The 27,949-nt window shown below is 40.1% G+C and overlaps 3 protein-coding genes across 4 annotated transcripts; 2 read left to right on the top strand and 1 right to left on the bottom strand.

Moving 5' to 3' along the window:
- The first annotated feature begins 36 nt into the window (after window positions 1-36).
- On the top strand, window positions 37-15,082 carry rad54l2 (RAD54 like 2). Its single transcript, XM_034219019.1, has 22 exons — window positions 37-227; window positions 1,490-1,691; window positions 1,966-2,275; window positions 2,359-2,489; window positions 2,586-2,726; window positions 2,841-3,067; window positions 5,323-5,505; window positions 5,632-5,765; window positions 5,853-6,049; window positions 6,133-6,475; window positions 6,567-6,744; window positions 7,163-7,393; window positions 7,634-7,752; window positions 8,128-8,246; window positions 8,713-8,812; window positions 8,908-9,113; window positions 9,500-9,669; window positions 9,926-10,122; window positions 10,376-10,560; window positions 10,707-10,796; window positions 10,883-10,975; window positions 11,393-15,082. Exons 2-22 carry the CDS (start codon window positions 1,541-1,543, stop codon window positions 12,406-12,408), a joined length of 4,521 nt encoding a protein of 1,506 aa, XP_034074910.1. The 5' UTR covers window positions 37-227; window positions 1,490-1,540; the 3' UTR covers window positions 12,409-15,082.
- On the bottom strand, window positions 14,888-17,289 carry LOC117548065 (cytochrome b561 domain-containing protein 2). Its single transcript, XM_034219020.1, has 3 exons — window positions 16,741-17,289; window positions 16,605-16,642; window positions 14,888-16,305 (listed from the first exon to the last, which is right to left on the bottom strand). The coding sequence occupies exons 1-3, from the start codon at window positions 16,871-16,873 to the stop codon at window positions 15,802-15,804; spliced, it is 675 nt and encodes a 224-aa protein (XP_034074911.1). The 5' UTR covers window positions 16,874-17,289; the 3' UTR covers window positions 14,888-15,801.
- Window positions 17,290-19,570: 2,281 nt separating this feature from the next.
- On the top strand, window positions 19,571-27,503 carry rassf1 (Ras association domain family member 1). 2 transcript variants are annotated; one of them, XM_034219016.1, is made up of 7 exons: window positions 19,571-19,763; window positions 22,833-23,339; window positions 24,423-24,547; window positions 25,867-25,971; window positions 26,103-26,391; window positions 26,477-26,592; window positions 26,906-27,503. In XM_034219016.1, the coding sequence occupies exons 2-7, from the start codon at window positions 23,054-23,056 to the stop codon at window positions 27,053-27,055; spliced, it is 1,071 nt and encodes a 356-aa protein (XP_034074907.1). In that variant the 5' UTR covers window positions 19,571-19,763; window positions 22,833-23,053; the 3' UTR covers window positions 27,056-27,503. The 2 variants fall into 2 exon arrangements, with proteins under 2 accessions (XP_034074907.1, XP_034074908.1); XM_034219017.1 differs by lacking the exons at window positions 19,571-19,763; window positions 22,833-23,339; window positions 24,423-24,547 and adding an exon at window positions 24,557-25,633.
- Window positions 27,504-27,949: the final 446 nt, after the last annotated feature.

Genomic DNA, 27,949 nt, shown 5'->3' with positions numbered 1-27,949 from the left:
TGTTACATATTAATAGCACACCGTGTTCTTCGTCGGGCTTTTTAACTCCCGGAACCTTAGTTGGAGCTACCTCTACGGGAACAGTATTGTTGGTTACACTGGAACAAATTGGAAATTAGGTACGTTTATCAGTTGATTTCATTTAAATAGGTTCTGTGGGAATAAATCGGTCTGTGGTTGTCTGCACAGCGAGGTTTCTAGAGGAGCGCAGCGCAGCCGTATGCACGGTAAGTTCCTCAGCGGACCGATGTTTGTGTTCAGCTGGCGCTTCCTACCTAGCCGACAGGGAAAGCCTTGTTGTATTTCAGGCTAGCATTAGCACCGCTACCGTTATCCCTACACAATACGATTGTTATCTTTCTAAGACAGCCCACAGAACAGTCGTTTTTGCAAGGAAAGCTGTTTTTTCCCCCTGCCCAAGTTACAACCAGCCTCACTGTTTTGCTGCCACTGTTATTGGTGAACAGTGAACTGTTCACCAATAACGTGTTTATTAGCGTTTGAATTCGCCTGTATTGTTATGCAATTAGCTAGCATATTGTTGTGCTCACTGTGTCTGAGTATCATTCATATTTATATGCATTGGGTTAGTTAGCTCCTCACGCCAATCCACGATAGATGCTTGGAGTATATGTCAATTCACAATCAACATGATACAATGGATATGCTGCAGAGGTAGCTTCGTGCTAGCTGCATTCATCCTCAGCTCAAAACCCTTTGGGTGAAATCTCTTCTATGGGTCACTTAAACATTGCACGTTATTCATAGGATCACATACGCAATTATTCCTGTACTGTGGATTCAGATGTCTGACATTCAGTGTTTGACATATGCTAATGTCAACATACTATAAGGACAGTAGGAGCCTTATTAAAGTAGCCTTATTTTTAAATACCACTCAAGGGATTTACTTTAATACCATGTGAACATTTTTATGATGTATTTTGCTGACGGATATTATGTCTCACCATGTCTATCCATCTATGATATTTAGAGTCTCAATTCCTTATGACCTACTCCTAGAGATAATAATATTTTTTTAACTATGTCTTTATGTATCTTGCTTGATTACAAGTTCATATGGAACACATTCTGTACATGCATATCATCCGTGTACATATTTATTTCATATGTACTATACTTTGTTTTACTCCATATATACAAATGTGTTATGTTTATTTTTGGCTTTGTTTCATCATGAACTGGCAATAGTAACTGTGATATTTCACTCTGCCACATTTATATGACTCTATGGTGCTTTCCTTCCCATATACAAACAATAAGTAAGCTAGTGTTTACCATAAAGCATACATTGCATATCTGACCATTTCTAAATATTGGGACCTTTTTTGTAGTCTTGTTGCTAAAGAATTATTGTTAATCGATTAGTGGATTGACTGAAATTTGCATTGGCAAATTGAATTGTTGATTGACAATGAAACTACATGAATCCTACGTTATGATGAGATGGTTTTTTTCTTTTTCTTAGGGCACCTAATGAAGGTGTGCAAGTAATATTTTGAGAGCCTAGTAAGACACCATGTCTGAAGAGGCAGTTTCAGAAAGTGACCTGGAGCCCAGCCTTAACAGCGAATTGGAGTATTTGGACAACGAGGAAGAGGAGGACAATGAAGACCTGGAGGACGATGAGGATGACAATGATGGAGACGATGAAGATGATGATGGTGTCGGTGAGTGACCAATAAAACATTTTAAAAGCGGCAATGCTAGTCTATCACACACATGACGTTTAAAGTGTGTATATGTTGTCAAGATATTGTTGTCATAGAAAACCAATCCAACGAGCAGAGAGAAAACTTTTTGGATTAAACGATTTCACCCCTCTTTTCTGCCCTGTATAAACACACAACCTAATGCATTCACACACAGGAAAGAAAATACACTTGTGCTTGTTGTTAGTCTTTGAAGACATCAACTGAAATACTGTCTATTTTCTGTCTCTAGAACGGCCTGGGAGTGCACAGAGTAGGACGGAAGCCGCTCAGGATGGCAGGGACTCCCCTTCAGCTACCTCCGGAGAGCCGTCCCCCGAGCCTCCGTCCCAGCCCGCGTCCCCAACCTCCCCCAGACCCTCCTCCAGACCTGCCTCTAGGTCTCCGCCTCTGACAGGCCCAGAAAACCCAAGCAAGAGCAAGCCAGCTTCCAGCAAAACAAAGAAACATAAATCCTCAAAATCATCCAAATCTTCCAAGTCCTCAAAAGGCTCCAAACTTTCCAAGCTATCGAAGCCTGTACACATGAGGAAGAATATCAGGTACGTTGATCTGTTGGGGTTTTTCCCTCGGGTATATTACATTATGTAGCTATTTATACTGAAAATGTTCCTTATGCTAACAGAAAGATGCTGAATGAGGATCAGTTGGAGGCTGGGACCAAGGCTGCCCAACAGGAGGAGATGGACCGGCGGAAACGTCTGGAGCAGCAGAGAAAGGACTTCCCTACAGCAGCTGTCCCAGAAGCTCAGCTAGGTGACTATCCCTCTTTAGTGAAGCTACACATTCTCAGATTTAAATGTTGTGTTTTCTATCCTGAAGTTTCCTATTATCTTCTGATCTTTCCAATAGTGGACCCTGCTTCAATTTTAGACGAAGTATCTCACTTGGTCCCTGCTCTGCTTAGCAAGCAGGATGTGATCTGTCTGGATAGCAGTGGTGATGAGGATGACATAAAGGACCCCATGCTGCCTGCACTTGACATTAGAGATGGTAAAATATATGATACTTCTGTCAAACAATGATGTTTATTTTCTCAAAGTAAATCATGACAAAGAGAATTGAGCATGCTCTCACACAGTGTTCACATCTCCTTTGATGATGTAGATATAATCGAGCTTAGTTCTGGCGATGAAGACGCCCTGCAGATAAGCAGCGAGTCGGCCGATGAGGATGCTGATGGCACCTCAGAGGAAAGCAGCGGGGCGCACATCAATGACGTTTTGAATCTGCCTGATGCCCAGGGTCAAGTGCTGGTAAACATCAGTCACCCTGCAGAGGAGAAAGACATTTACCTCGCTCCACAGCTGGCCAAGGCGGTCAAACCTCACCAGGTATGCCCACCATCTCGTCATTTCTCAAACTCTCAAAGCAATAATGCCCAGTAAGGCAAGGCAAGTTCATTTATATAGCACCTTTGAACACAAGGCAATTCAAAGTGCTTTACAAAAATGAAAGTCATTTAAGAGCATTACAAAAATAGTGCAGCAGAAACATATTATAAAATGGCATTTAAAAAAACACTACTTTAAAAGCAAAGATAATAAAACATGAATAACACAGGTACTTGAATAAAAGTTACAGTGCAGTGTGAGATATGAATACATCAATTAAAAGCAGTGGCAAAAAGAAAAGTCTTCAGTCTGGATTTAAAAGTAGTCAGAGTTGCAGCGGACCTGCAGGTTTCTGGGAGTTTGTTCCAGATATTTGGAGCATAATAACTGAACGCTGCTTCTCCATGTTTAGTTCTGACTCTGGGGACAGAAAGCTGACCAGTCCCTGAAGACCTGAGAGATCTGGATGGTTCATAATTTAGCAGGAGGTCAGAAATGTATTTTGGGCCTAAACCATTCAAAGCTTTATACAGGGATGCAAACTTGTCACCTTTTGGCGAAATTCGCCGTTTTGAATCCAAAATAGGTCGTTTGTGTGATTCATGTAGATCTGCAATAAAAATCTGCGGCCGCGAGCTGTTATGTGCCATCATGACAGGCAAGGTGTTCTTTTTTTATATATTATAATGAAGCGCGAGCTGTGTGCTCGAGTCTTCCTGCCTGTCGGCTCTGCTCATGGATGTATAATAAGGCTCTGCTGCTCCGCGACGAGGGTCTAGCTTCAGCAGCTACATTACCTACGGGTGCGTTCGTTAATATTAACTGTGCGGTCCGGAGTCACTGTGGTACAGACTGGACTGCTGGTGAACAGCTGTTAGAACGGGGCGTTCAGGTGTTCAGAGCAGAGCTCCCTGTCGGAGCGGCAGAGCGTGATGTGCACTGAAAAGTCTTTCTGTCGCAATATTATCGTTGAGCTAGATAACTAGCATACATTGTCACTATCTGCTAACATTAGCTTTAGCCTTCGTTTTCTAATAGTTTTTTTCATAGGCTATAAACAGAGGTGGTATATCTTGTACTAGAGTCAAAGTAAAAGCACTCAGATCTTGTACTTGATTAAAAGTAGAAGTACTCAGATCTTGTACTTGAGTAAAAGTAGAAGTACTCAGATCTTTTACTTGAGTAAAAGGAGAAGTACTCAGATCTTGTACTTGATTAAAAGTAGAAGTACCAGAATGTAGGAACAATCCTGCAATCAAAATGTTCCTCAAAAGTATTATCATCAAAATATAGTTAAAGTAGCGACAGTAAAAGTAGAAGTACTCAGATCTTGTAGCCTACTTGAGTAAAAGTAGAAGTACTCAGGTCTTGTACTAGAAGTACCAGAGTGTAGGAATACTCTGTTACAGTAAAAGTCCTGCATTCAAAATGTTCCTCAAGTGAAAGTAGAAAAGTATTCTCATCAAAATATAGTGAAAGTAGCGACAGTAAAAGTAGTCATTGTGCAGATTGGTCCATTTCAGAATAATATATATGATATGTTTTATAATGATTGATCATGAAAGTGTTCTCAAAGCTGGTAAAGGTGCAGCTAGTTTGAATGACTTTGTATACTGCATTGTATACTGTATACTTGTGAATTTACTCCAGGTGGAACTAAAGTCTGATTTAACACTTGATTATATTTCACATCATTCATCCACATCTGTGAAGTAACTAAAGGGATTAAATACATGTAGTGGAGGCTATACAGATAGATACAAAGACTAAGCCTTGCACAGAAGCATGAAAATAATTTTTCAAAATGCTCAACAGCCAAAATGATAAACTGACTGCTACACACTTCAAATACATACTTTTATATATTTCTACTAGATGTGACTCTTTGGCGTTTCTGTTATTATTACCTGCTGCTTTAGTTGTTCTGACTGCTAACATCCTCTGTTATTCCTCATTTTAAAGCCGATATTCCGTGGGGTCGGGGGCTCGGGTCCTTGTCACCTTTTTCATACCTGATGAGTTTGCATCCCTGTTTATAAACCAGCAGCAGTATTTTGAAATAAATTATTTGACAGACGGGAAGCCAGTGTAAAGACTTCGGAACAGGAGTGATGTGATCCACTTTCTTAGTGTTAGTCAGGACACGAGCAGCGACGTTCTCAATGAGCTGCAGCTTTCTGGATTAGGGGTTGCTAGTAACAGAAACCCCTAATCCAGACAGTTTTCTCTCAAACATTTGTCTTCTCCTTTTTAAGGTTGGGGGAATCCGGTTTCTCTATGACAACCTCATTGAGTCTCTGGAGCGGTATAAAACTAGCAGTGGCTTTGGTTGCATCCTCGCTCACAGCATGGGGTTGGGCAAGACACTGCAGGTCATTTCCTTCACTGACATCCTGCTGAAGAATACTGAGGCTCACACTGTGCTGTGCATTGTTCCTGTGAGTAATCAAAGTGTTTAATGTCTTAAGATAAATACTGTTGATCACACATTCACATTTCCTGAACTCACTGTGTTATTATGATTTTAAATAACCTCTAAGCCATCTTTTTTTCCTTGGTAAAAGGTGAACACACTTCAGAACTGGCTGACAGAGTTTAACCTCTGGCTCCCACCACAAGAAGCTCTTTACCCGGACACTGACCCTGCAGTCATCACAGGCCGCACCTTCAGAGTTCACATTCTCAACGATGAGCACAAGTATGTAGCATGCAATGTTCTTTGTAAGGTTACGCATTCATTGCCAAACAATGGAGATATTAATCACGCTAACTGTGTTACCTGCAGAACCACGATGGCCCGAGCCAAAGTTGTGGAAGACTGGTCTAGAGAGGGAGGGGTGTTGCTGATGGGTTATGAGATGTACCGCCTGCTATCTATGAAGAAGAGTTTTGTGACGGGTAAGAAGAGGAAATCAAAGAAGCCAGCAGGACCAATCATCATCGACCTGGATGAAGAAGATAGACAGCAGGAACTCATGAAAGGTCAGCAGAAATCATTGGATAAAGGGAAGCAGTGGCCCGAACAAAGTTGTCTGTGTATGCCATTAAAAACCCTGTCTTTTCAGGTATTGAAAGGGCCATAGCACGGCCTGGCCCAGACGTGGTCATATGTGACGAGGGTCATCGAATTAAAAACTACCATGCCAGCACATCACAGGCCCTGAAGAACATTCGCTCCCGGCGCAGAGTAGTCCTGACTGGTTACCCATTGCAGAACAACCTCACTGAATACTGGTGCATGGTGGACTTTGTTAGGCCCGACTTTTTGGGAACACGTCAGGAGTTCAGCAACATGTTTGAGCGGCCCATTCTTAACGGGCAGTGCATGGACAGCACACCTCAAGATGTACGCTTGATGCGCTACCGCAGCCACGTGCTGCACAGCCTGCTGGAGGGTTTTGTCCAGAGGTAAGAAATTGAACCTTATTTATACAAAAGTATAGTGGCCTGTTTGATGCTCACCTGTTAATGTTCTATGTGGCGCTTTTCTTGGTTACAGGCGAGGTCATGATGTGCTGCGAGACCAGCTCCCCTCCAAGGAGGAGCATGTGATGTTGGTGCGGCTCTCTCCCATTCAGAGGGCGCTGTATAACGAGTTCATGAAACGCTTCCGAGAAGCAGGGAACAGTGGCTGGCTCGGCCTGAACCCCCTCAAAGCCTTCTGTGTGTGCTGCAAGGTGAGACTGTTATCCTTGCTGTTAGGTAGAAACCTCTGCTTGGAAGAGCCAGCCCAATGAGGGATAATGTTCAAAAAAAGTCTTTACACTTAAAATGTTATATCTTGAATTGTCTTCTATATCCATAAATACACTAAATTGCCAATCCAGTTCCTCGTGAACGCCATATCTCAGTGATTCCTTGAGGAAATGTCTTCAAATTCTGCAGAACCACCAATTGAACTCAAGGATTAACTGATTAGATTTTGGTTGTCAAAGGTCAAGGTCACCGTGGCCTTACATTTTGCATAGGAATACATGAGAAAGTATAACATTTTAGACAGACATCGACGTAAACGGTAACTTGCTTGGTTGTCATACAAACACGGTGCTAATGGTTCATCAAGTAAGCCTTCCTCTTTTTCTTGGATTCCTCCAGATCTGGAATCACCCAGACGTCCTCTATGAAGCCCTGCAGAAGGAGAATCAGGCCAACGAGCAGGACCTGGACCTGGACGACATCACTTCGGCGAGTAACGCCCGCTGCAATGCATCCGGTGCTGGCCTCAAAGCCAAAGTAGCCGACTCAAGCAACAGCAAAGTCAACAACACCCTGCCACTAGTCAATCACTCTCAGGAAAGAGCCAACCAAGTCATCACATATGAATGGGTATGTCATTGCAGACCATGTAAAGATTAGCTAAATGATTACTGCGGCTAAAAGATTCCTCTTGTTTTGACATCTCTGTTTGAAAGCTCAAGCACATAGAAAACTGTTGCTTTTCGTTGCAGACTGGTCCTGATATGTCTGCAGTGTTGTATTCTTTGTTGGCTTTGCAGGGTTTCATCCCTCCAACCCTGAAATCTCTTTTAATTTAACAGCCTTTTCCCCCCATATTGTATGTGTCAGGCAAAGGGCATAATGTCAAACTACTGCACAGGACTTCTGGAGAATTCTGCCAAGATGACGCTGCTCTTCCATTTGATTGAGGAGAGCGTACAAAAGAGAGACAAGATCTTAGTCTTCAGGTAAGACCAGCGTACATAGCGTTACACACAAATCCAGCAGTAAGCAGCTTAGAGGAGAGGTTGACTCTTTTCATTTCAGCTCCTTAATCAGACTTATTTGTAACTTTCAGAGCTTTATGCTAACTGTAAGAAATTTAATTTTGAATCCTCCTACGTCTTATACGATTTTCTGTTATTTTTCTTGTAACAGAAATGTCACAGTTAAACCAAATTGTTAAACGAAAAGTTGTTTTGTAGCCATATGTGCATGCAGCAATTCTGTGTCATTAAAAACATCTGACTGACGGATTAATTGTTATTTCATGACTTTAACTTATTTCATATGCAGTGCCCTTTATTTTCTTACCACCTATGTGTTTTTGCTTTGTACTCTAGTCAAAGTTTGTCCACCCTGACGGTCATTGAGGAGTTCTTAGCAAAGAGACCCATGCCAGCAGGCGTCACCCCCCCTGACACCCAGAGGAAAACCTGGGTTCGCAACCTCAATTACTACAGTGAGTCATCCAATCCCTGCCCTCTCTCCTCTCTCTCTTCCAAACCAGCAACCCCGCAGGAGTGTGGTCATCTCCACTGAAGATTCAAATGCGTTGTTGTCTTTATTAATTTAGTGACACTGGCTGCAATTCCTCAAATTCACCCATTTCACTGTTTTTCTAGGCATACTGTGCTCTGGAAACAAGTTTAGGATTAATATGTTTGCAATTTTACATAACTGTTTGGAATTTGTCTTTTTTTGTATGTACTTTAATTCCCAAGGGATAGTGGTAAATTCCCTTTTTTATGTTTTTGTTTTACTATTTTGCCAAGCTGAATCAGTATCTCTCTAATAGGAATACAATATAAAAGATGATTCAAAGTCCCCCAGCTTTATATTAAGTTTTCAATGTAAAAAGAATCCCATGATACACTGCAAGTGAAAGTGTGCTTTAGTGCTGAGAGATGATGTGTGTCTGTCTACAGGACTGGATGGGAGTACATCTGCCTCAGAAAGAGAGCGCCTTATAAATCAATTCAATGACCCAGAGAACACCGCAGCATGGGTCTTCCTACTTTCTACAAGGTATATGTCCCTGCTTTCTATTTTCTAAAGATTTGTACCTTTCCTTTGTGCACTGGCAGAAATGGTCAACCAATGATTTGGTGTGTTCCTTGCAGGGCGGGATGCTTGGGGGTAAATCTGATCGGGGCCAACCGTGTCGTTGTGTTTGATGCCTCCTGGAACCCGTGTCACGATGCTCAGGCGGTGTGTCGGGTGTACCGCTACGGTCAGAGGAAACCTTGCTTCATTTACCGCCTCGTCTGTGATTTCACCTTGGAGAAAAAGATCTATGACAGACAAGTCTCCAAACAGGGCATGTCCGGTAAGAGAACTTTACATATGTGATTCATTTGTTTGTTAGAAATTGGGTTTAATTATCATTTTCACAAATGCACAGGGTCAGGCTCATGTGGAAAAGCTGAAAACACAGAACAACTATAAATGCCAGCTATAACATGTTAGAGTGCAGTCAATAAGATGTACATTGTTCAAATGGACATAGGAAAGCTTCACTTTTACCTATTGGTATTTTATTTGAAGGCTTCTTTTCACTAGTAACTATTAAACAAATATTGATATTTATTGTGTTATTGTTCCTTATGCAAGCACTATTAAGACATACTCAAGCAGATCTGATGTGTGCCATATTTAACATCTACATAAATATGATCAAGTCTTAAGAAGCTGTTTTTCTGCGTTTGTTTAAAGACCGTGTGGTTGACGACCTGAACCCAGTGCTGAACTTCACCCGTAAAGAAGTGGAGTCGCTGCTGCATTTTGTGGAAGAAGAACCTGATCAAAGCCCTCATCACATGGGGGATGAGTTTGAAGCTGTGATGCAAAACGCTTGTCAGCTTTACCCACACCTCATTTCCAAGGTACCGCTGCATGATGATCTTACCTTTGAGTCCAAACTCTGCAAGAAAGGCCGTTTTTTAGGTTTGGTGTTTAAATTAAGGTATGAGATAACTGAGCTCAAACTCACTCAAGTATTGTCCTTGCGTGGGACTTTTTTGTATATGTTGACTTTATGCCCAGTGGTCTTGGGCTGCGCAGTACATCAACATTTTATGTAGAATCAGATCTGACAGATGATCGGTAATTGAATTTCCCTATTTCCATGTATCTCCTTAGCAACCTTTTCATCACGAATCTCTGCTGGTGGACCGGAAAGAGTCGAAACTGACCAAAGCAGAGAAGAGAGCCGCCAAGAAGAGCTATGAGGATGAGAAACGAGCGTCGGTGCCCTACTCTCGCCCCTCATACGCCCCTTATTACCCAACGAGTGATCAGACACTCACAAACATACCGGCATTTAACCAACGCGGCTGGTGAGTTTTGGATAATTGTTCATTTACATTTTCCTCCACCAAAATATATGAGCAGTTCCATCCACCTCAAATCTGAAAATGAGTGTCTGCCATCCTTACTGGCAAAAACACGACCAAAAATAAAACCGCCATTACATTTATATGTTTGAGGTTGTAACTCTTTGTGAGTTCATCGTCTTTCTCTAATGAATTTCCATTAGACGGGTCACAATTGTTTGTGAGCATCTCATGAATTCAGCTCTCATATTTTCAGGCGTGCCATGGTGCGGCCGGATGACAAGCCTGTGGCAAGTGTTAGACCCATCCAGTCAACCCCAATTCCCATGATGCCCCGCCAGGCCGGCATGGGCATGTCTGGCTCCAGCTCTGTGGGCAGCCTGCCTGTCAACTTCTTGCAGAAAGCTGGAGTTTATGTGCAGAGGATTACAACCACAACTGGTATGTATAATCTCAGTTAATGATTAAATCGTACAACAACTCCCAAATGTTACACCCTTTTAGTATTTAAAGATTCAAAAACATTAATTATGTTTTGTGACTGTAGACTTTGTGACTAATGTAGGCCATTTTGTCCAAATCTACAGATATTGTAATCCCAGGATCCAACAGCACAACAGACGTTCAAGCTAGAATTTCTGCAGGAGAGAGCATCCATGTGATCAGAGGATCAAAAGGTAGTTGCAACAAAGAATAAAAGTTCTCCTTTTTAAAAATTATTTTGAGTGATTTACTCCATCTCTTGATATTTTCTAAAACACAGGTACCTACATTAGGACAAATGATGGAAGGATTTTTGCTATTCGATCTGGAAAAATCACTAGGCAAGCTGTTGGGGGCTCTGCTGCCTCAAGAGGTACAAACACATATTTATTATTCTTGGTTCTCACACAATGTTAATTTGTCATGAGAAATACTATACAACCAGAGTTGTATACTGTCTTCTGTGGCTCTATACATGGCCTTATACAAATCAATTAAAAGGTAGCTGCCTATTTGTTGTTGTTACTATCAGCAGATGGATGTGTTAGTAGTTGAGCTTTTAAATTATGCTAAAAAAAGTCACTTTCCATCATTGTTTGCTTTAACCCCACAAACAGACCATGCAAATGTTTAAATCTTAAGTATGACAAATAAGACATTTTAGAGGAAAATAAATAAAAGGAATCACAGTTTATACTTGTTCCCATGATTTGGCTATGTAGGACACTGTACATCTATCCTGACATTTCATGGCTGCATTGCTCTCCCCCCCCCCCCCCCCCCCCCACAGACATCCAGGGCTCCCATATCCATGCGCTCAGTAACGGCTGTTTGTCGCCTGCGGATCATCAGCAGGGCTCCCCCAGCGAGGATGGGCGGCCGTCCTCTCCCTTGAGCACGGAGATCCTCAGAGAGCTCAGCCGCTACACTTCATCCACAGGAGATGCCAACGCCGGCAGTGGGAATGAGTTGCCGTCAGAAATGTTGGCATTACCAGCGGGTGATGAAGGAAGTTCGCAATACAACCAGAGCGGTGATCTGAGCAGGCAACTCGGTGAGGACCTCTTGAGCTCCGCTTTAGAGATGCGTGGCAGCAAGCGCAGAAGCACTGAGAGCCAGGGCAACACACCGATAGGAGGCAAACGCTCTTCTTCTGCTGCATCACGTTACCCCGGACTGTCCATGGGCTCCAGTGGGCTCAGTTTCCCCCCCGGTGGTCTGAACTCCTCCTCCCTGCTGGGGAACATGGGTCACATGAGTCACCCTCTTCTAATGGGTGGTGGTGGAGGGTCTTCATTCCTTCAGGCTCCAGGACAAACCCTGGCTGACCTACAGACCATGTTCACCTCTGCAGGCTCGGACCTACTGAGACAGCCGTCCACAGGGAACGGACACCTCCCCACCCCCTCCTCCTCGTCCTCCTCTATGTCTCCCGTTTACTCCTCTGCTTCGGCCACCATCCCTATGTCATCTACATCCTCGACAGCGACTTCCTCCTCCCTGGCTTCAGGTTCTCTGCCTCCCTACCTGATGAATCCCAACATGGCCGACCTGCTCTCGTCAGGCTTCCCCCTCAACTACAGTCAGTCGCTGCTCTCTGAGTCCAGGATGTTCTCCAGCCCTCTCCTTTCAGGAGGATTTCAAACGCCCAACTCCAGCTCTAACACATCCAGTTTCCTCTCCCATTTCAACAACCCAACTTCCAGCCTTTTGGGGGCAGCTCTCACCCAACCGGACATACATCAGAGTACGGAGAACGGCGGCAGTAGTTCTGATGACGATGTTATTGAGGTGACAGGACAGTAGAGACTTAAGAAGCCCTGGAGATGCAGTTTCACACATAAAACAGTTTAATCAATCACGGCTAACACAAAATACATTAGGAGTGGGAATTATTACATGTTTAAATTAACTAGATTGACTCTGTTACAGTATCTACCCGATTTGTATGAACTGATGAGTGATAGACAGGCGTATTGGCATACTCTGAATATGTAATTACATCATAAAGAAGACAGAAAAGGAAATTCCACAATGATGACTTAACTGGTCATCTAGATTTTAAATGCACAAATAAATACAACTTTTCAGGAACTTAAAAGATCATTGCTAATCCAAAACAACAACTTAGAATTTGGAAAAGCCTGTGATAAGTTAAATGTGTTTCAAGCCCTTTAAATCAGTTTTACATAATCACCAGTGAAGTGAACTCTAATACCATTCCTAATGGTCTCATGAAACTACACACACACCCAGATTCTCACCTGCAAGGAGAACTTGTACCTCAATGACTTTTCGAAGTCAGAGTAACAAATCCTTATGCTGAATATCTGGGACTTGTTCAGCTGAAGCATCAGAGCAGTGGGATCAGAACTTTGTCGTTCGGGGACCAGCTGAATTTTTCCGAGGCTTTCTAGCCTCGCCTGCTACACTTTAAAGCGAGGCCTCGTCTTTCCTTTATTTTTATTTCCCCTGAGTTCAGAAGAAGTCATGTGATGAAAACAGCTTCATGTCCGATTGCCTCATGATATATTGCTGTGAAACAGTCTAGTACAAACCAAAATTTGACTTACTGTTCCACATGTCAGCAGTACTCACCTGCTGAACATGTATAATAACACAATCATTTTCTTTCAGCACAGTTTCCTTTCTAGTAAACAATACCAGAAAGTTAAAAAGTACAAATAACTCACAATGGCCACAGAACGTGGGCTTAATGTTTTTAAAAATCCTACTAAGCTTACCTTTAACTCAGAAATCTTAGGCTCTCTGAGAATACTTTACTCTTTAGCAATTTGATAGGCGTTGTAGCATCCTCTGTTGAAAGGATATTATGTGTGATACTATAACTGAATATGTTGATACTTTGTATATAGCAGTCATTATCATTGTTTATATTGCAAGTCAATAATGTGCAGTGTGTAGATTTTGGTTGTAGGGAGAGGTTTTATTATTACAATCATGATGATAAACATGCTCTCCCATTTATGCTGAGGAAACACATTTACGTTCAACTTTATAATTTACCTTTTTTACCCCCTTAAAACTAAAATGAATGTATTTACTGTTAGCCTTTGATAACGCAGGGGCTTGGAACATGGATTCGGACTGTGTGTGTTCTTTCATATTTAGCCTTAAATAACACAAAGGGGTCTTGAGTCTTAGCATTTTTTAGAATCTTAGTGCATTCTTTTACAAATCTGTTAGAGATAGTGAGTATTTAGACCGTTGGTGTCAAACAAAAAAAAGTGTTGGTCAGATTCAGGATTGTGATATAGAGAAGTGTGAAAGCCAAAAGGAACACAAAAGGAGTTTAATGTTGCTTACTCGGTCGCCTCTTTTGTTGCAGTTTTTACAGATCAGTTAGCCTTGACTATACATGTAGATTTTACCCCTTTTTTCATCCCCTTGCTAAAAAACAAACGCAACCAAACCGTAGAACACATTGCATTCATGCAGCCTGAGTCAATGTCCATCAAAAGGGGTATCAAGCATTTCACTACGACCACCTCTGACTGGCAGAACCAGGTCCGGTATGGTAGCCTTACCAAAATGACACTGTCATAACGTGGTAGCTTTTAACAGAGGTGCGTCTTTTAAAGCAGTGCTGTGTAAGTAGCTTCTGTCAGTCGTGTCAGTCAGTGTAGGTCAGCGGTGCTTTAGGGAGTTTAGGTCTTTGCTGTTCTCTGTAACCTTGTGTTTCTGTGTTTTGAAGACACCTCTAGGTATGTAGATTTAGACAAGTCTTTCTCCTCTGTTGGTCAAATAGGCCAGATGCAGTGGTTGTTAGCATTTTATAGAAACACTGGATAACCTGAGACAACAGATCATTCCCTTTTTTGAAGTATTTTTTGAAGTATTTTTTTGTAGATTGTCTTTCCTTGCGGGGACCTTTTTCTCCCAGACTACGTACTGTTCACTTTCTGTTACTAATGGCTGCTTCCAGTGGTTGTTCTGGATGTTTCCTTTTTTTCATCAAGGATATCCAGTTTTCTTCCCCATGTCTTGGAATCTTGAATTGGTTTGTGTTTGACCTGGCACTTTGAAAAAGTATCATATCTGTTGGTTAACTGTATGAGGTAAATCATACTGACGCCATGTCTTTATTCTCCGTCTTCTCGAAAAACGCTTTGCATTTGAGTCTTGGAAATTATCAGTTTATAAAACATAACCTGTCTGCCATTTCTTGTCAAATATGTGGAATTTCTATGTTTAATTAAATATTTCTTCTTTTTAAATGTTTTTTATAACTTCCTATTGGTGTTCACTCACCTGACAGTTTCCGTTTTTTCAACGTCTGAAAGTTATTTATTTATGATGGAAAATACATTCTTTTTTGTAATCATGTTTTTTAACTTTGTGTTCACCTTGACCCATTGATGACTGATCCAGTAAGAATTTCATAAATGCAGCCTAGAGCGAGCAGAATATGACTGTGTTATCAATGTTATTTTAACAATAAAAACACTCTTCTATTGCATTGTGAATCATTTGAAAATGCTTTTAAATGTACAACATATATTCAGTATGATATATCGTTTTAATTCAAAATGTGGCTAAATAAATAGTCAATGGCAGCAAAAAAAGTCAGAAGGCAGGATGAGCAACACGAGTTGTCAACAATAACTCAAGGCCGTTTTCACGATTGCATAAATACTGTTCATGCAATTTGAGCGATGCCAGAAGTTCTGCTGCACAGCGATTCTTTGCAAAATTCGAACGCAAGCATGCTCGCACACTGATTCTTAACAGGTGTACAGTTTGTGATGTTAACCAGTTTAATTAAGCATGTTAGCATTCTAATATCAGTTATTTTACCTGTTAATAATGTAGAGCTGAGGCTGATTGGAATATCAATCATTTTGGAAGTATTCAGTCAAACTGAAGCTCAACATGTGTACCATTTCATATGAAAACTCAAACAATTAAAGATGACCCAAATCCCAACAAAAGAAATGCAGATGAAATGACCTCAATGGACCTGTGTATAGCACGTAAAAAAACAAAATGATTGCATCAACATTTGGCACTGGTGCTTCATGATATAACAAACAGGCACGTAGCTGCAGACATTAGTTCCTTTTTGACTTTCATGCAAATCAAGCTGATTCGATGTGCCTGAAAAATGAAATCGTTGAGGCCAACCTTGCTTTAGTATTCAGTGAGTGTTATATTAAATTGTCAATTCTGTGTCTTCTTTCAGGACTGTAACCGTTTTTTTGCCGTGTATGCCCTGCTGACTTGGTTCATTATGACGAGGGCATTGAGAGCAGTGCAGAGTGCTGACAGGTACCAGGTGTATTCCCCGACAGACGCAGTGAACCATGCAGAGCTGAGGCCCAGGAGAAGGCTGCCACTGCCCAGCAGGTACGTGACGAGCCCGGATGCTGCATGGTAGCGTTTGAGTTTGGCCAGGGACCAGCCTTTGGCCAGAGAGTGGTAGATGAGAGGCAGTGCTGCCACAGACTGCAGCCCCACCACACACACTGTGAGCAGGCCCAGCAGACCATGCCACGAGGTGAAGTGGGGTTTACCATTCAGGTGTTTGTTGTAAACGATGGCTGCCAGACCCAGGACTGCACAGGTAACACAGAGGCACTGCAGGATCCAGTGAGCACGACCTTTTGTCTTGTGTGGAAACTTTTGGGCGAGGGAGCCGTGGGGGGAGAACAGGAGTATGGCTTCTGTCATGAAGAAGGAAAACTAGTGGGAGAGGGGAAACAAATTAATGGGGCTGCAATAAGCCAAAATGTCATTGTTGATTCAAATGTTGGTCTATAAAATATAACATATCCATCACATTTTCAAATTGCAGGTGTTGAAGCTGGGTTTCTAGAAAATGAATTAGTTAGCAAAGTAGTTGTCTGATATGTTTCAATTACCTACAAAAAATGATTAACTGATTAACAGCTCAAAAAAGTGTAATTCAAACGTTTTAATTAACTTATTTCATGTGTTAACAGCTGGAAAGATTTAATAGGAAACTTAAACGTTCAACTTACAGCCAGTGTCATGAAGAAGGGATGCCAAGAAAACAAACCTATGACAAAAAAAACAGATAGTCAAATGAATACCTGGCATGCCAAAAGTAGGCTACTTATATTATGAATATGTTTGAAAAATAAGAATAAGACTCACTTGTACCCGGTCGAGACAGAACTGCAATGAACACAGTGAAGGAGATGCACATAAAGTGTGTGAGCACTGTGGTAGCTGTTCTGGTATAACCGTAGATTCGAGGCTCAGATTCAGGCTCTTTGTTGTAAGCCATGATAAAAACAATGTATGTGAATTTGGGCAGCACCGCTGCTCCCGACCACCCCACAGGTTTACGTCTACAGTGTATGTTTGTCACCTGAAGTGAACTCGCAGCTTCAGAATAACAGAAGCGGAAGAGATGCTGGATCAAAAGTAACCGTTGCCTCTTCAAGTGGTGTTAAAGCCAGAAGACGGGACTTTTCGACACAAGTCTACCTTACCAGATAAGTGTTGCAAAGTGGTAAGACTTTACCAATAATAGATGTATGGATAAAGTCCAACACGTTGTTATCATGGATGTATAATAAAAAGTTTGTTATGCATGTCTACCGGCTAGGAAAATATAACTTCCGGTTGTTTAATTTCAGAATAAAGCTCTCTATAAACCACTTCACCTCAAAATACAATCACACGTTTGTTATGGTCATATACATATACCAATAGTTTTATTATTGATTTGACCGTCCCTCAATCAATTGAACGATTATAATTCAGCTTTGTATTGTAGGTGAAGAAGAGTTTTAGCAGTGGGTCAATGTCTATTTGAATGAAAATAAATAGCTTTCCTAAAGCTTTTATTGTGAAATCGGAATAATCAGAAATACAGCTTGAAGCTCCTCAACTGACGTGGATGCCTCTCTTCAAAGATTTCCCACACACATTGAGCTAAAACACATTCAGCCGGAGCTGAAGGCACAGAGTTGTATTTAAAGTTGTGAACATAAATTGGGTTATCATGTACATGTCTAATCAAAGTCTGTAAATCAGAGTAGGATGTGATACCTGGGACTAATGGTCTGAACAGCACCCACTCCACATTACCTAACAGTTCAGTGGACCCTCACTGGTCAGCTGTTCACAGGTTATTGTGCTCCAATTACTCTCCGATAAGCTTGTGACTCTGCACTGCCTCCACACACTGGGCACACAGAGCAAAAAAACAACAACATGTTTATTCAGGACATCCCTTTCTTTGTTTTCTGTCTGTTTTACACACAGATTATATTATTGGCACATTATGCACCAACCATAGGGACAGATGTTCTATTCAACATATCAAAAGTCAAAGGATAGATGTTACTGTGTTTATGTAAGCCTACATTGGGTGTTGCTTTGTTTGTTTAAATGTTTTCCAGAAAAGCCAGACTTGTGGTTTCCTATTATGACCCATACTCATAACTCATGCGCTTTCTCCAGATGGTGGCAGTAAGATGTACCATCAAAATAATAGTTTATAAAAAGATCTACCTCCCATGTGTCAAGTCGATATGAGAATCAGAATTATAATGCATCCAATCTTTATGCCTACTTGACTTCTAAACAGTGAAAGAAGTATTGTAATCATCTTCTTAAGTCACTGAAACTATAGCATTGTCGTTTAGTTAATAAGAAAATGCCAAGTAAATCGTCCATTCAAAATGTCCATTGAATAAAAGTACACAAGTATTAGCACAAACTATCCTTTAGGTTTTTTCTGAAAGAAAAAAAACGTATAATGCAAATTGCCACCATCAGTGTAATTGGTCAATTCATTACATTTTTAATTGTATCAATGACTGAACACAATTTATTTTGAAATGCCAGTGATGAACAAGAGTCATTAGACAATTCTTGTTTAATTACTGGGTGAAACAAATTATCATTTTAATGTTTGGCCAATAAAATGAAGCCACACATGTATTACTCAAATTAACGTTGTTCCTAATGTTAATCATTATGGTTGAAACATTATTGTTGATAGTGGTTACTTTATTTACATACTTGCTACATGGACTGAAAAATAACTGTGAAGAAAATAAGAGAGTGGTAGTCTCATTGTATTCCAAAATGTCTGGTTTGAAAGAGATAACAAGAGCCCTTCATCATCCTCCCCCATATTTAAGCCTGGAGGCTTTTTCCCCATTGAGTGATTTCCAAATGGTCTATAATTAAACATTAAAGAGTCTATTCTTTCCAAAATGAGATTGACCGTCATTTGAAAAAAAGTGAATCCGTATGTCTGTGTCAGGTTGTATAAATGAAAGCACATTACATACTAAATCCCTTTTCGACTAAAGTCATTTCCTGTGATTTTTTGGGGCGTTACAAAATGATTCAACTGTGCAATTGTTTTGTATGGATCGCATAGGTTTTAACTGCAATTTACCTTCTCACGTACCATACCAGGTACCTTTTGCATGTTTGTCTAAAATAAAATGTAGAATAAACGGACCTAAACGCAGAATATACAAAATGTGCCAAAATAATTATTTCATTTATATGTATTTTTAATATAGGTGTACACATTGTAAGGCTTTATTAATGGCCAATAAATAATGTACTAATGATTTACATACAGTATTATAAGAGCAACAGTATAACGAATATATTGATTTAATATGCTTATCATTTATATTGTGTAATGTTTTTATTTAATTAGTTATAAAAAAAATACTATAAATGTACTATAAAATGTATAGTACAGTTATAGTTTTTTTTACATCAATTCTTTATAGTTATTTAAAAAATATATAAAAACTATAAATAATTGATTAGCACAGTATATATATAGGTTTGCTTAAAAAAATAAAATAAGTATTATTTCAAAACCTACAATTTATGGACTACAAGTTTATTATGATATTGACCCATCGCTGTCTACATCAGTGCGGCGTGACGACAGAGGGGTCTCTTCCCGTGGAGCCTCCCCTCAGGATACTTTATTCACATACCGGATTAGACTGTAATCCTTTATATATACAGTCTATGCTGTAATCCCACGGTCACATTGTGCATGCGCAAATTGAAGTGCGCGCGAGGGGCGAGCGGACGAGGGACCGTCGGTGTTAGTAGGCTACAAACGACAAAACTGCAGCCTATCTCAAATCTACTCTACGATGAGTGGCGAGGATGAATTAAACGAGGTAAGGTTATTTTAACTCCTCTTCTGTCAGGAAATCAGAACACTTGCTCGGGTGTGACTGTCAACTGAGTTGTTTGTCCCATTCTCGGAGAGGATTACCGGTCTGGCCCGTTACTGAGCTGCACTTTGCAACCATGACAAATGCAGAATTAAAGGAAGAATATAAACTTTAATGATCTAGCCATGTATGCCAGTTTCAATCTATTGACTAAAGTAGCAGGCTGTGCTCGGATGATCCCGGTTACAATATGTTCTTGTTGCCCTGCTAGGATAATTGCACCGTGTGGTGAGTGACCCACTTGGCAGATAGAGCCCCGGGTTGTTCGTATTCAAATCACAATGCTGCCCTGGGAAACTAATGAAACTGAGTTTCTGATGCACCCAAGAACACGCATTCATCCTACTGACAATCTGGAAGATGTATTCATTTCCTTCCATGCAGGGTTGGGGTCACTTTAAAAGTGTATTTCGGTACAAAGTATCTTTAAAACTAAATGTAATCAGTAACCTAATCTGAGTATCAAGATATTTTCTGAAATTTACAATAACATAGTGGAGGAGATGTGTAGACAACAAACATAAATAAAGTTAAGTATTTTACATTACAACGGGCTATATTTCACCACTGTGTTATACACATTTAGCATTTAGTTGTTATGCATGAGAGTCTCTGATCATAGACTAAAAAACATGCATGCTGTAGAAATACATTTACAAATACAAGATAGTTCTCTGGTTTCTGAATTGTTGGATACAATTGTACTGGCCAGGGGTGTTAATTAACTAAGTACATGTACTCAAGTAATGTACTTAAGTACAATTTTGAAGTACTTGTACTTTACTTGAGTGTTTCCATTTTGTTTTACTTTGTAGGTAAATATTGTACTTTTACTCCACTACATTTATTTAATACCTTTAGTTACTTTGCAGATTTGGATTAATGATAAATCATATGATCAACACTTAAATCAGACTTTAGTTACACCTGGAATTAATTCACAAGCTACCCAGCAGCAAATGAAGTAATTAAAACTAGTTGCACCTTTAACAGCTTTAATAAACACATTAATGCATCAATAATGCTAAACATAATAATCATTTATATACGATTCTGTAATGGACCAATCTGTAAGTACTTTTACTTTAAGTATATTTTGATGGCAATACTTTTGTACTTTTACTTGGGTAACATTTTGAATGCAGGACCTTTACTTGTAACAGAGTATTCCTACACTGTACTTCTATTACATTACATGTCACTTGCAGGGCTGCCAACACTCAAGCATTGAGCGTGAGAGTCACGCAATTAACCCATATCTCACGCACTCACGCCACACTTGCCTTTCCTCACGCTAAGTTTTCGTCCAAAATAAATGTATATAAATATACAAATAAAGTGAAGGAACAGCAAACCGAGCGGTCTTCTGGCTTAGTTCAGTAAAGTTGGAACGATATTGAGAGAATCTGATTTCACGGATCAATAACTCATGAACAAAACGTTATTCAGACACAAATGACGACACCTAAGTACCGTTGTAAGGTTGACAACGAACTATCAATCAACTACAATCACATTTTGATTAAAAAGCCAATACGCGCCGTCCTCCGAGCTGGAGACATTACATTGATTGGTCTCTATCTGCAGCCGGAGAAGAAACGAGTGCAAAGTGCAACTCCGAAAAAAGAGAATACAATAATATTCAATCACTATTATAGGCCTACACTATATTACTACCAAACTCACCACACACATCAATAGTCTCCTGTGTGTCATACTACAGCAAGGAGAATATGCTTTTGAATAATTGTGGGGAATATTTCTAAATCTTCAGGCATCATCTTAAATAACTTTACTATTATACAGTATATTTCTACCAAACTCACTATTTGCATTGTTGTTGTTAGCATCTGGTTAGCTTAACGGATATTAGAAGCTGTTTCTAAAACAATGAGAGGGAGAGCTCTGTCCAGTCAGACTGAGAGATAACTACAGCTCAGTGAGGTAAGGGACTCTCTGTTTAGATAGTTAACTTTAGTCTAGTTATCTCAGTGGGTCTCAAACGGTTTGGTCACCATTTATGAGAATAAATGAAAAACAGTCATGAAATACTATATGACAGTAAAACAAGAATACAGTTTAAAAGGTGAGTGATTTGTAAAATATCCATAGAGAAAAAGAAAATCTATGTACAGTTCTGTTTCATATGGGTGTTGAGAGAGGTATCCATAAATTCATTTTGCTCTCAAAATGCACCAGGTTGATGCATTTAACTTCAATATTTAGCATGCCCCCGGACCCCCCTAGAGGAGGTGAGGACCCCCCCCCCCCCCCCCCCCCCCACTTGTAAAATAGCACTTTACCTCTGCTTACACCTATATGCCATTTTATATGCTGTGAGCTGATTATCGAGCCTTCATTGTAAGAGTCGCGGGTACACTGTGTATGTGCGTGTTCCACTGTAGCGCCCGTGGGAAATCCTAGTTTGTACATGTTCAATACATTTGTAACAATGCACACATGAACGGTTCACCAAAAAAAAATCTCACTCCGAGCTGAACTCAAATGTTGGCAGCCCTGCACTTGTTAGACGCTTTTATCCAAAGCAACTTACATACTCAATACTGTGGGCAATCCCCACAGGAGCAATTTGGGGTGAAGTGTCTTGCCCAGGGACACAACAACATGCTGACTGCAGTGGGGTTTGAACCAACCCACAACCCACTGCACCACACGCCTTCTACTTTTACTTAAGTACAAGATATGTGTACTTCTCGCACCTCTGGTACTGGCATACTTCAGCATGGGCAGACAAACAGTTTGAGTTGCCCTGGGATTGCAGAGGATTATATCAATCATCTTGTCCCACATTTTATCATAATCATATAAATCCTCGCATCAGATAAATAAGGTTAATCTCTTATTTTTTTCTATTTTTTTAGCTCATACTGTTATACATCATACATTGATTTTTTATGTACAGTATGTTTTGCCTAAATGGAATCTGATGTATGTGAATCTTACCCATACATTTACTAATTGTATTGTGTATGATTTAAAACCTTTTTGCAGCTTCTCTGGATTTAGAAACCACCATTTCTCTGCACAACACACTGATCTGGACTAAATTGAAAAAACTGAACTGCAGACTGAGCAGAGCTCGACATTCACAACATCCGCATTAAGGATGCACCATACTAATGCTGTCTCCTCCCAGAGCTGGATTTATACCCACACTAGCTAATGGACTGCAAGTGATTACTTGAAATGTCAGAGTCTGCATCAGGGACAGGATGTCTAAATGTGAGTTGATTGAACTGAAGGACCTCAGTGCAAATGATACCATTGAGCTGGCTGCTCCTGCGGCCCCCCCGGCCCCGCCCTCTGTAAACCCAGGTCAGCCGAGCCATGTGGTCCGTCTGGTCGGAGACAGCGTCAGCATCGAGGCCCCCCGGGGTCAGATGGGACAAGCTGGAGTGGGTCATGACTTCCATCCATACAGCCACACCCATCTCACCTGGTGTGACCAGTGTGGAGAATTCATCTGGGGCATCTATAAGCAAAGTTTACGCTGTGCCAGTGAGTACATTCTTCATCTGAATTTGTTTGGTAATATTCTTTATTTTTCGTCTGTGCCGTAGACATCTGTTATGTGACTGTGTGAAATGTATCATCAACTAAGCACTGTAGTTTAGTTTAGTTTAAGTCAAGCTCACATTCATGGTCCAGTTGTATGTGTTTAAATTCACGGTCGAAAAGAGTCCCCAACAAACTCAGTATTTACTCCTGTTTGTAACGTTTGCTAAAGAATTGGCTTGGGGCTGAGAACAACAAACAGATTGAAACAACTGTGGGACAGATTAACAGATATTTGATTATATAAATAATAAATATAAAGTATAGCACCAACCTTTTCCTTTATGTTTAGTGTACATACATGATGAGAATACTTTTCTGCAACCATTGACCTAGAGATGCAACCAGCCTCTTAATCTTTTTTTGCATGAGATAATGGGAAGTCCAGTATATTAAGCTGGTATCATCATTCTTGCATTTGTGCTTAATAATAGGAATTGTGAACCATCACTTTCTCTTACTCAAGATGTGTAAAGAACACTAGTATGGAGTTAAAATCTTCAACCTTATTAGAAATGTCTTAAGATGTTCTCGAACCATGGCCCAAATCAGCTCAATAACCACATAATATGTAAGTCCTCTCTAACGCATTCAGAGATGTGACATTGTCTTCATCTTCTATATCACCAGGCCTCAGGATGCTCATGTTATTGTTCCATTCATGAGATACTTTCACAGAGTTTTTCCTAATCTTAAGGAAGTTCTGGCAAGCTTCATGTAGGTATAGTTCCTGGGAATGCATTTGTCTGTGTACATAATTTGACTTTGTCCCAGTTCAACGGAGAAATTCAATGCTATAGCAACCTTTAGAAACATTGCAATTTGCATCAAATATCAAACATGAGCATTTTTTATTCTGTACATACGATTATGTTGGCATGTTCGAGATTCTAGAGTAGTGTGTTTTAGGGCAATGTTTTTACCACAGGGGCAGATTACTGAACACAACAGAGAGCTATTCACAACAAGTGTTGTCCGCGAACCAAAGCATAACTCAGACATTTCCTTCTTTCTCTTTTTTCTCAGACTGCAGTTACACTTGTCACCACCGCTGCCGACTATTTATCCAGCTGGACTGCAGCACAGATGGAAGTTTGTTACCAGACGAGGAAGATTTCTCTGTGGACTCCCTTGAAACAGATACGAATGTGGTGAGGATCAGACCTACAATCTTACATTTTCTAAATTTGTATAGAAAGTCTTCATCGGATGGTTTTTGGTGGGTAGGTCAAAGCAGATGGAGTATCCCCATGCCATATGTCCTCTAAGATACTGGTTTTATTGCCTTCACATTGTCATGCATCTGAGTAGGAGAGAGCAGAGGGGAGGGGACAACTTCACAATAAAACAGCTGCCTTTATTTTAGAACCACAGGTTAAAAATGGACCAGCACCAAGTTATCAGATAATTAAAGGATTCATCGACATTTTCATTTTTCAGCCCATCCAAAACATAAAGTACACCATACATTCCAAAGGGACATTCAGCTAAAAACCGACAAAAATGTGACATTATTTTTGAAGCCCTAAATAATGCCCCAATACACCAGCGGTTTAAAAGTCCCAGACTGTGGATCTCCCCCTTAGACAAAGCTTGGGAAAAGGTGCCCCACATCCCTCATAGTTTTATTGCTTGGTTTTGCTAAATTCTTGGAGGCCTATGGGATCATGGTAATAATTTTGATCATATAGACACTTAACAATTGAGCAAAAATAGCCTAATATGGCTGTTTGACATGCATTCAGACTGTAATAAGATCTCTTTTAACTAACTTACTAATCAATCAGTGTTGAAATGCTTGATGCTGAATTCTAACCTATATATTAGGAAACTACAATACATCTTAATGTTAATATGTACCAACACATCAACAATAACATTCGATGAAAGTGTTGCTTCCAGGAGAGTTTTAGCACATCTCCTCTGGGTATTGGCTGGCCTTTTTAAACATCATTGTGAGGTTTTATTGTCAGGGAGGAGCAAATGTAAATGCTGAGGTCAAAAGAGCGGAATCAGATCTCGACAGCAGGAGAGAGACAGAGAAAAACTCATTCTGACATACAATCAGTATGAGATACTAAGATTTTGGCAAGGACAAAGATCTAAGTCCTTCAGAGATGACCCGGGGTAGCGCAGCAACAAGTGACATGTTTATCAGTCAGGAGGACACTAGCTCAGGCCTGGAAGTGTATTTTACTGCCCATACATCTTTTTTTCAGAAGGTCAGAAGATCATCGGTGAGGCTATGGCATCATTTATAATTTTTCAAACACAAAGCTATTTTGACTTACTTTTACCTTTACAGAATTGCATATTTCTTGTTTAACTCGTGACAAAATGCTTGAATGTATTTTACTTTCATTTCAATGCTTCTGTTCTCTTTCACTTTCTCTTCCTCACTTTTGAGGACAAGCTCTCTGCTGACATTAGGTGGCTTCTTTTCTGTATGTACCTGCTGTTTTCTTTTTAGGATGAGCTGATCGATTCGGGTAAACAGGAGCTGACGCCCAGTGAGATTCAACATAAGATTAAAGAGTATAATGCACAGATCAACAGCAATCTCTACATGGTGGCCGTGAGTGACTAATACATCTATTTTCTCTCAATATTCATTTATGCACAAATGTGTACTTGAATTGTATTTGGAAATAACAATTTGCAGACCATTCAACTCCCATTCTGACAATATATATCTCTACTTTGCAGAATAAAGATGGGTCCTACACTGGATTCATCAAGGTCCACTTTCAGTTAGTCCGTCCTATCTCCCTCCCTCCTGCTGAGAACTCATGCTCAACACAGGAGGAAGATCAGCAGGGCCGACGGATGAAACGGCCGACATCTTTCTACCTCCCTAAAGACGCTGCCAAGCACCTGCATATAAGCTCCCAAACACGAGTGCGAGAAGTCATCGAGGCACTACTCAACAAGTTTACTGTGGTGGACAACCCGGCCAAGTTTGCCCTGTTTGAACGCTCAGAGAGACATAGTCAAGGTAGAAAACTCAAAATACGTAGTTACTACAAAACAAAACAGAATAAGGCATTAAGTTCTATGCTGCTGTGTTTTATTCCCTGCAGTGTACATGCGTAAACTGCCTGATGATGAGCGCCCCCTCCACCTGCGCCTGTGTGCTGGCCCCAGTGAAAAGGTCTTGACCCTTATTTTGAAGGAGAATGAGACAGGGGAAGTAAATGTAAGTTTTAATTTGTCTCTGATCATTTCTATACATATGAAAGACCATATTGTATTCCTCGATTTCATTCCATTTCAATGTAAATACTGTTATATTTTAATATATATTTTAAATTATTTTAAATGTTTTTTTAGTTCTCTACCTGTGTTTTTAATTCTTGTTTTTATGCACCACGACACCAAGTCAAACTCCTCTTACGTGTAAACCTACCTGGTGGTAATAAACCTGTTTCTGATTCTGATTCTGATAAACTGAAAATGCCAGTTAATGTATACATATATACATTTCATATATACATTTCTCTCCTTCACAGTGGGATGCATTTAGTTTACCTGAGTTGTGCAACTTTCTGCGAATCCTGAAGCGTGAGGAGGGAGAGCATGTGCGGCAGATTGAGAGGCGCTACGCTCGCACTAGGGAAACTACGAAGCAGGCGATGGCAAGGATTACGACTCCTGGTTGACTGTGAAGGATTTAACTAATCTCCATATCTTAACATGAAGAAGAACACTCTCCCACTTTAAATAATATTGTGGATTATGAGGGTAAAAGGGAAAGCAAGAGCTCAGACAATGACAATGTTTTCATTAAATGCTGTTCATGAAGGAGGGATGCTGCTATGTGTACGCATTGAGCGACTGTTGTGAACTGAATGAGTGTATAATAGATGATCTTTGGTTGAATGCAGCTCTTTCTTGAAGAACCATGCTACTTGTTTGTGTTATTTATAGTGGTATTAAAACACACTTATAGTATATTGTTCATTTATCATGTGATCTTTAGTTATTTTCTGTAAAGCTGTTTTAAAATGTTGGCACTTTAATTAACCTGGGAAATTAATTTGGGCAAGATATAATGTGAAACAATTTGTTTACATTCTAACTTTCTAATAAAAAGATCATAATAAATAATTGGTGCTTATGATATCCTTGTTGAAACTGTGCATGAAGTAATCAGTTTGTTAGACTGTGTAGACTAGCCATTCACATTCTAGCGTGGTAAGCCAAAGCTGAAGTACACTAGATGAAAGAATGTGACTATACGTTACACTGATATTTTACAGTTGAATATCTCATTTAAAACCACAGCCTAATATTAATATGCTGTTGTAACAACCTCCACTCTTTTGTCAAAGGTTTGATAAATGGAGGGAAGGATTTTCTCTTAAACAGCCACACAATTAATGCTAGGCAAAAACTCCCAGCATGTAGGTGCTGTTCAAATGTATGATACATTTGAACAGCACACATAAATAAATTATATTATATTATGTATAAATATTATTATATTATAAATGGGTCATACAGAAACCATGAAAAGTACACAAAAGTATTACACATACTACATGTACTTTTGG

Source organism: Gymnodraco acuticeps, unplaced genomic scaffold (assembly GCF_902827175.1).
Source record: "Gymnodraco acuticeps unplaced genomic scaffold, fGymAcu1.1, whole genome shotgun sequence".
In the NCBI taxonomy this organism is placed as follows: domain Eukaryota; kingdom Metazoa; phylum Chordata; class Actinopteri; order Perciformes; family Bathydraconidae; genus Gymnodraco; species Gymnodraco acuticeps.
Note: the sequence above shows the minus strand (reverse complement) of the source record. Positions and strands in the feature narration are given on the sequence as shown.